At 37.8% G+C, this 9,109-nt stretch overlaps 1 protein-coding gene across 4 annotated transcripts; it reads left to right on the top strand.

The window, feature by feature from the left end:
- Positions 1-126: 126 nt before the first annotated feature.
- On the top strand, positions 127-8,687 carry LOC132308696 (GBF-interacting protein 1-like). Of its 4 annotated transcripts, XM_059806871.1 has the most exons (11): positions 127-592; positions 1,787-1,828; positions 1,990-2,033; positions 3,053-3,158; positions 3,399-3,531; positions 3,659-4,074; positions 4,227-4,611; positions 5,707-6,010; positions 6,260-6,418; positions 7,172-7,663; positions 8,364-8,687. In XM_059806871.1, the coding sequence occupies exons 1-11, from the start codon at positions 433-435 to the stop codon at positions 8,652-8,654; spliced, it is 2,532 nt and encodes an 843-aa protein (XP_059662854.1). In that variant the 5' UTR covers positions 127-432; the 3' UTR covers positions 8,655-8,687. The 4 variants fall into 4 exon arrangements, with proteins under 4 accessions (XP_059662854.1, XP_059662855.1, XP_059662853.1 ...); XM_059806872.1 differs by lacking the exon at positions 1,787-1,828 and having other exon boundaries at positions 129-592; XM_059806870.1 differs by having other exon boundaries at positions 453-755; positions 883-2,033.
- Positions 8,688-9,109: the final 422 nt, after the last annotated feature.

Genomic DNA, 9,109 nt, shown 5'->3' with positions numbered 1-9,109 from the left:
TAAGATCGTTTAATTTTGCTTCTATTTTTCATGCCAAGTGAATTTTTTTTTTTTCATTTATTGTACTTATAATAAAAATCAAATCTTTTAATTTTCTTTTCGCTATTTTTATTTTTATTTTTTACCCCCTTGATAAGCATGTGCTATTATTTCCTTTGCTTTTCCCTCCTACATGTCCAAACGAAAGACGAAGAAAAGGGAACAAAACCAAAATGCCTTCCAAAACTCTCTTCATTTGCTCACTTCTCTCTCGCTCATCTCTACTTTTCTTGTCTTTCTACCTCTACACCTGACAATAGATCAAATTCAATACAACCATCATCTCATTTCCATTACAGTCTTTGTTCTCTCTCTCTAAATTTCACACACGCTCACTCTCTCTATACGTATCATATCATATAGATATATACAGCTAATTTGTGCTTTGTAAACATGAGCACTAATGCTAGGGTTTCAATCCCAAGCAGTGTTCGCAAGACAATCCACAATATCAAGGAGATCACGGGCAATCCCAGTGAAGAGGAGATATATGCCACGCTCAAGGAGTGTTCCATGGATCCCAATGAGACGGCCCAGAAGCTCCTCCTTCAGGGTTTCCTATCTTTCTTTGTTTGTTTTTTCGGCTTCTTCTCTTTGAGCTCTATGGTGTATTATTTGGGGTTGATCTTGATTTTTCATCATGATGTGTTGTGAACTATGATTGGTGATTAATGGATTTTGGATTCTTCATTTGGGATTTGGTTTGATTAGATTTGGTATGTTTTTGTTATGGTGTATACTCTTACTTGAGTCAAACCAAGTTGGGGTTTTGATTAGCTTTACTGGGTTTTCGCTTTTTATTTACTTTTTCTAAGGTTGACTGTTGTTTCTTGTCATTTACAGGAAAATTGTTGCTCTGAATTTTTCTTGCCCTCGTTTTCACAGCTTAATTTGGGTTGGCTTTTTATAGTATGGTTTCAGGACTATGAGCTTGTTGTTAAGACTCTGATGTTCATGAGTTTGATATAGGATAGATAGAAGATTGGACTTGAGCCACTTGGTTACTTTATCACTTTCATCAGTTCATGGTTGTAATGTTGTTTAGATTTAATACATTTTTGCAAACAAATAATGTTACCATTATTAATGAACTTCTATGTATGAACTGATAAGAGCAGAAAACTTGCCATAAATCGTTGCAAGTGATGCTTGCTTAACACTAGTCTAGATATCATTAAATTGTAGACTAAGTGGTGCGTTGAAGTGATCATGTAATTTATTTTAATTGAGGTTGTTCATTAGTTAATTTAATACCTCTTGATCATCTTTTCATGCCGAGTTTCAAATGTTATCTGCCTCAGGTGTTCAAGATCAATGTTTTCAAGTTGTGGGCTTTCTCTTAGATGTATCTCAGCAATGGAATCAATTTTTATTGTGATATTTAGAAAATTTAGTTCAAATATATGACAACATGGAAATCAAGCACTTAGATAAAGTTCTATCTACTGCTGTCACTTTTTTTTTTGATAAGTCTATCTACTGCTGTCACTTACTACTACTACTACTACTACTCTATGCTTAGAGAAGGCACTATTTAAAGGATATTTTAACTGCTTTGAGTCAGGCTTGTCAGTTTTGAGCACGGATTAAGTGATCTAATTGACTTATTACCTTTTTAGTAGTTGATAATAATCTTTGCTCAGAGCATTTTGGGGTTACAAGAAAATTAGACATTGAACTTCAAAAAGCATGCTCTGGCATAGTTATTTTTCCTTATGATTTTATTGGTTATGTTTTGAATGAACAGTTGCCAAGTGTTATGGGTCTCTCTCTCTTGCTCTCTCTCTAGGTATTGTACCAGTCAAATCTGCATCTTTGTTTTGTTATCTCCATTGGGATGGATAGAACTTTTATTAAATCCAGGATTAATAAATGTATCCAACTGTTCTCTTTTATTTTTGATTTCATCCTCTCTGAAGAAAATAACAAGTGCATGCTATGTTTTCACAGATACATTCCATGAGGTCAAAAGAAAACGTGACAAGAGAAAAGAGGTAAGGTTGTTTTATGAGTTGGCAATGGACCCATAAGTTGTGCCATTAATATTGATGAATACATTACTTCCTTCTATTAGTTGTATACAGTAATCAGCTTACACAGACATGAGTCTCGCGCTTCAACATTACATGAGATGTTGAACATAATATTATGGTGACTGAATCACCCTACCCGCTTTTCCTTTCCCAGTCCCTATGACCTGTTACGGACAATGGCAAGGCATCGAGGAGATCTATGCTTAAGTGTTTACATGCATGTAGAAGAACCAACAAGTATACCACCATCGAGGAAAATAATATCATGTGCAATAAGTTCCTTATGAAGTGCCATAAATCTTGTACTCCGGTACTTCCTTTTTGTTAGCAGCTCAGGGGCTGGGAGAGTTCTCTTCTACAAATGCCTTACTATTAGAGGTGTCCCACATAGGATCCGGATGGGAAGTGAAATGGGTATGAATGGGTGGGTATGCAACATTACCCAATAGCTTAAGCTTTTGGGTCAGACCGCGAAGCACCCGGCCCATTACAGTTGGTATCACAGTCACACCCAGTCCTTGTTCAATTGTCACGCTAAGCGCCCAGCAACGAGGAAAATAATATCACGTGCAATAAGTTCTGTATGAAGTGGCATAAATCTTGTACTCCGGTACTTCCTTTTTGTTTGCAGCTCAGGGGCTGGGAGAGTGCCTTACTATTAGATGTGTCCCACATAGGATCCAGATGGGAAGTGAAATGGGTATAAATTTAAGTTGAGAAGATTATGATGCTAAATTAGATGTGTAAAATCTGTACCACTGGAATAGCTGTAATCAGAAAAAGGATTTGTTCTACAAGTAATTTTATCTAGTTTATCACTATCAAGTTCTAATCAAATTAGCACCTTACTATTTGCATTGTATCTTTTCTTATATACTTGATAAATATAAGAGGGTTTTGTTTTATTTTAGTTTGTCTTAACTCTTTCTTTTTGGTGCTTTATTAGTACTTCAATTACCTAAATGTTTATATTTTTGCAGAATTTGAACAACAAAGAGTCTGCAGAGTTGAGGTGGAGGCCTGGTATGCAGGGTCGGTGGAGCAGTGCTGGGCGTGGGAACTATTTACCTCGTTACTTTGCTCATGGTAAACCACTACTTGATGCAGCTATCTTTTGAGAATTTCAGTTCTCAGAATTTTGTTGCCCTTTTAGCTTGCAGAATTGGATCATGTTGCAATTGTTTGTTGTACATGATTTTATGTATTTTATCTTTCAAATTTTCTTTTGGATATCGTTAGCTATGATTATGTAACATTTGCATGAGCATGTCATATATTTCTTGTATGCATATCAGCTACTTTTATCTCATATACTATTATGGTCAGATATTGGTGGTGGTAGAAATTCTGCTCCTGGAAAGGAAAATGGATTCATTCACATTTCAGACAAGGGAGTTGGTCTCCCGTCTTCCCCTACCTCTCAGAATACGAAAAATAAACAAACCACTCCCACAACAAGGTGCTACAGCTTGTAATAGATTTTCTGCTATGTTCAACAGGATCTGATCTTCTTTAAATTATCAAATCTATTTGCTCTGACAACGAGTGATATAATACTTACAAGTTTCATCTTCTATCTTTTGCAGCTCTGTAATTGTCGTAACCGATGGTTCCACTGACATAGCTTCTGAAATTACTGGTGCTGCACATACTGCCCATTTGTCTGCAGGTGGCGCAGTCAATCAATCCGAGGAGGTTTCAACTGTTGGCATAAGTAAGCTGAGGGGTTCATCATCAATTATGCACCCTGTTGGCGCAAAGGAAAACCCTACCATTGATTTTGGAACTGGGGACACACTGGGGCAGCTCACACCAAGCTCAAATAACAGCTCTGCTTCAATGGCTACAGCGCCTTCCTCCAGAGACTATTTTTCAGATTCAGATTCAGTTCTGGTGCCGCCTCTTGACTCACGGCTCCCCAGTGCTATGGTTACAATTGAACATGGAACCCAAAGCCTGCAACATATAACAGTTATCCCAGTTGAGAGCAAATCAACTGCCCGTGAGGACCTTGAAAATTTTATTCACTAGATATACTTTTCTTGTGATGTAACAGACTTGTTTCTTTGTTTCGTCTTAATATCTTCTTTGATTATACCGAAACAGTACTTCTAACATTTGTTAATAACTCATAAATCCTGTGGTTTTTTACAGTGCCTAGTAAGGAGTGGAAAGCAAAGCCAACCAACCCTAATCTTGCTCAAGGGTCTGGGACAGCTGGTTCATCTGAGGTCCCCAATAAAGTGGAAGCTAATACCCGGTCAGGCCCTGTATTTAGTGCGCTTGATTCAATGGAAGCCACTTCAAAACTGCAGAGGAGGAAGCTTGATAAGTTACATATTTCAGATGTTCAACATGTTATCTTCCCAAGTCATATCCATGTCCCTGAAGTTGAAAATTTTGGGTTTTGTTTTGGAAGTTTTGATACAAGTTTTGGTTTTAGCACAAGCTCTGATAATGATAGAGAAAGTGACAAGAGTGCTACAACTCCTTCTGAAATTTCTGCTAGGATTGAAGAAACTGTGGAGCAGTCCTCAAGGTTTGTGAAAATTTTATGTTTCTTTTCTTGTCTGATTGATTATGATGCTGGGAAATTATTTTCAGCAAAGACACTGGATTTTGCTATCCCCTTTTCTCTTTTATTCTAGGAAGAACTAAAGTCCCTTGACTCGTCTCATGGGCTGAAGAGATCAACAAAGACTCCAAAAATTTTGGCAATAGAATTTTATCATTTCGGATTAGGTTTTGTTTAATGCCCAGTATCTTAGGTTATTAATTTTGCCTAGGACAAGGGATTTTGTCATTTGTCTTTTTTATGGGCAAGAACTAAAAACCCTTGTAACAACAGCAGCTATAATCGTTGGTTATAAATTATTATTATTGTGTTGGTAATGATAATGATTAATTATTATGTGAGGGTTGCTGTGTCTGGTCCACATAACGAGTAAATTTATACACTTAGCTGATACGTGATCAGAACTGTGAGCTAGCAATGAGAGGTCAGATATGCATGTGAGATGTTGGAGTTAGCCATTTCATTTGTCTTGTCTATGCAATTTGTCTGTGTCATGGCTGGTCAGAGACTCAGAGGAATGATAGTTTGGGATTTGTGAATGAAATGTAAGGTGAATAAATAATCATCTTCTTTGCTTAATCGTTCAAATAGAAAATTCTTTAGTTGCCTTCCATGAAACAGTTTCTCAATGTTTAGTGCTAGGTTGTCATTACACTGCGTAGTTGTTCTGCAGGGGACATAAAGGAACTGATTTTCCGGATGACAGCTATACTTGTATGAAATTAATCCTTGCTCTGGTGTATTGAGACTGCGTGTTTATCCAAAAAACGAAGATTTGAACTTTCATGGGCATTGGGAGGGAGAAGTGGGGGCAGGGATGGAGGGGGTTGTGAAACCAAGCTGAGTGTAGGGGAAAACGGCTAGAATGGAATGCCTTATTAGAAAATTTAAGACCGACTTTACTGTTTTTAACTGTGAAAAATAAACACATCTGGTTGGGCATTTCCAACCCTTATGTGGTCGCTGCAAATGAATACTGTACATCGTGAACTATGTACTTATACCTTATGAGTATTGTATATTGACAATTTTTATTACTTGCTCTATCATTGGACTTAGCAATCAAAATGCATTGGCAACTGCTGAGGAAGGAGATTTTACCAATCATCCGCAATCACCTACACATGTCCCAGAAAATTTTTCTTCTAGTGAGGGCGATGTCTTGTCCACTGCAGTCCCACCAGAGTATACTGATTCAAAGCAAGAGACTACCTTGCTACCTGTAAGCAGTCAGTGTTCAACGATTCATACTGCTTCTAACTACAATTTTGGTTTCATGCCTCCAATGCTCAGCAGTCAGCTTGCACCATTTGAAAGCTCCGAGTCTCAACCACGTGATGTTTCTCACCTTCCTAGCTTTGTTGTAAGTCTTTGACCATCGGGTCTTCCGTGTTGTTTGTTGTTCAAGATAACATACTTTTTATGCATTTGAATCTCAATATCTTCAACTTGTTCATGGCTGTTAAATAAAAGCTCATGTCTCTTGATTAAAGTTTATTTGCTTTTAGTTGACTTTGGCTTGTGATTTTTCAAAAATATTTTCATGTTTTCTGGTTTTATTTTCTAGAATTTGCTATAAAATTCTTTGGCTATCATATGATTATATGTATAGGTTCCACAACCACTTGATCCAACATGCTATGCTCAATTTTATCGGTTTGGTGCTGATAGTGATGGCCGTGTCTCTCCCTTTTATTCACCTGGAGTTGCGGCTAAGTACAATGGGAGTGTTACAGTGTTATCTCCACAGACTTCTCAGCCTCCTCAAGAGGTCAGTGCATATCAAATCCTTGCAACTTTTTACCCACTGTGTGAAAAGACTAGATAGTTCTTACAATTATGTTACAGAAAATATTTATGTTAGAGATTTATCAGAAGGTGATGTTGCAAGCTAAACATCTTATTTTTTGTGGGGCATAAATTTTAATTTTGATGAAGACGGTCATAACTCTGCGCCATGTGATTGTCAGGGTTCGATTTTTTGCTGGTCAAAATGTCACCATGTACCTGCTGCTTTTGTTTCTCCATTAAAAGATCATATTTTGTCCCTGTCCTGTGGATTTTTGGGCTTCCTTTGCAGGATTTGTGTTTGATTCTGAATTTCATGCAGATCCCTTCATGCATCCTATTTACATAGCTCAAGATGGTAACATTTCTATTGAGGACCTCCAGGAAGGATATTGGTAAATTGTTCCATAGTAGGGACTAAGTTGGTGTTGTCATCATTATCATAAACCTTGTTGTGTAATGGCAATCTTGGATTGGTTGCTATTCCTTTTAATATATTAAGCTTTTGTTTAAGAAGACATTCATTTTTTTTATTTTAGTCTTGAATATGTATCATGTCCACCACCCACCCTCCCCCCCTCCCTCTCCCTCTCCCTATATTTTGATAAATGAAACCTCTCTATATTTCAACTGTGAGTGATGAACAAACAGCTTCTAGCCTGCCTCATTTTGATACATTTCTTTATTAATATATATATAGGTCCACTTCTGATGATTTATATATGTCTAATCGCAGGGTGGAAACTCTGTGGTTTTGTCTACAGCAGGTCCAACTCCACTTGTAACTCAAGCTGCTGTGGTCATGCAGAACTCAATAGCTCTAACTCAGCAACCACTCCCTCTCTTCCGACTACCAACTGGGGTTCATATACCCTATTATCCTCAGAACTTCATTCCATATGGTCACTATATCTCCCCATTTTATGTTCCACCTCCAGCTGTCCACCAAATTTTAAGCAATGGTGCATTCCCTCAGCAACCACAGGCTGGCAGTGTATATCCACCTCCACCAGCAGCAACTGCCAAATTTTCACTTCCACAATACAAACCAGGAACTAATGCAGGAAATGCAACCCATATTGTATTGCCTGGAAGCCATGGACCATATGGCTCCTCCCCAGCTGGTTATAGTCCCAGTTTAGCTGTGACAAATGGAAACTCAGCCGTTAATGAGGATCTTGCTTCATCCCAGTTAAAGGAAAGTAATGTTTACATTACTGCGCAGCAGGTTGGTTTTTATATACTTTATATGATTAATCTTGTTATTTTTTTATATTAAAAATTTGTTTTACTGAAGGACCCATTAATAATTTAATTTAGACGAATTGTAAACTTCACTTTGATCTGGGATGAGAAAATGGAAGCATTAGTGAAGAATGAAGATCAATGGACGTGGAAGGATTGGGTTTGAATGTCCATTTGGCAGTTTGTGTTACATATTGTGGTTTGGTGCTTGCTATCTACCCCTTGATAAAGTAACAACCCTGTTTAATAAAAATAGAGAAGAAAAATATGTAACGTGAAATTTGTTATTATATTTTTGTTGTCTGGCTCCACTTATTTTTAAGATTTTGATTGAACAAACATATGTTCCATATTTTAGTGGTTTGTCAGCGGTTATACAATGAATTTAGGTGTAGGAACCCAAGGATCGGATTGTGAATTTTTGGAATAAGTTTAGGAGCCTTAACATGATGTGCTTGTCGGACTTTATTATATTTACACTTGGTCTAACTCCAGTCGGAATATTCAGTGGCGGTTGTTTTTTGTGAATCTCATTATAAGTTGGTTTTTTTTTTTTTTTTCCTGATTGACTGGAACTGCTGAAGTTTACTTGCTTTGAGCTCAGTTAACTCATACATTCTATTTTTCCTTCTTTCTCCACTCGTCTCAAGCTGCATGAAGGATATGATCATTTATTTTTGCAGACTGAAGGTTCAGCTGTATGGATCACTCCACCAGGCCGAGACATATCTGCTTTGCAGGCTGGTTCCTTCTACAACATTCATCCAGGTCAGGTGACTTTCAACCCAATGCAGGCCAGCCATGGCACCTTTCCTGGTTTCTATCAGCCTGCACAAGCTGTCACACCAGCAAGTGTTCACCCACTTTTACAAGTGTCTCAGACCGTTGCTGGAGCTGTTGATATGGTCGGACCTACAGCTGGTGTCTTTCAGCAGCTTCAACATGCACAGATTAACTGGCCCAGTAGTTTCTGAAATGGTTTTTCTTTTTCTTTTTTTTTGTGTTGGGGGGGGGGGGGGGGGGGGGGGGGGGGGGGGCGGGTGTTAGTATTTTTTGGGGGATTCCAACAAGTTCAGTTGAAGGAAAAGTGAAAATATCAAGCAGATTAGAGATTGGGCACAAAATAGAGTGTAAATCTATAAAAGTAGTCTGGAGATATGGACCAGTTGGTCGAGCTGAGGATATAAAAAGGTAAATCCTCCTGTAAATGATATTGACCATTATAAGATAGTTGGGGCAGGTATGTGCAGGTCTTCATGGTTTTACCATTCTTCACAATTGTGTTTCGTTGTAGTGAGCATTGAGAAACTTCTCTATTTCCTGGGGTTCATTTTGTTGGAGGATTTATAGACACTCTTCAAGGTAAGACTAGGTTTTTGGGGATTATACCAGTTCCTGTTTTGTCGTCTTTCTTCTGGTCTTACCTGTA

The sequence above is a fragment of the Cornus florida genome, unplaced genomic scaffold, assembly GCF_030987335.1.
Source record: "Cornus florida cultivar Cherokee Brave unplaced genomic scaffold, ASM3098733v1 CherokeeBrave_3.0.0_Hap2_Chr05, whole genome shotgun sequence".
Classification (NCBI taxonomy): Eukaryota; Viridiplantae; Streptophyta; class Magnoliopsida; order Cornales; family Cornaceae; genus Cornus; species Cornus florida.
The sequence above is the reverse complement of the archived record's forward strand: the minus strand, read 5'-3'. Positions and strand labels throughout refer to the sequence as shown.

Excerpts from the sequence above, each read along its gene's own strand:
- LOC132308696 (XM_059806870.1), top strand. The coding sequence starts at position 1,779 with ATGAACAGTTGCCAAGTGTTATGGGTCTCTCTCTCTTGCTCTCTCTCT. Across the intron at positions 2,034-3,052 it reads AACGTGACAAGAGAAAAGAG|AATTTGAACAACAAAGAGTC; the intron begins GTAAGGTTGTTT and ends ATATTTTTGCAG. Across the intron at positions 3,159-3,398 it reads ACCTCGTTACTTTGCTCATG|ATATTGGTGGTGGTAGAAAT; the intron begins GTAAACCACTAC and ends TATTATGGTCAG.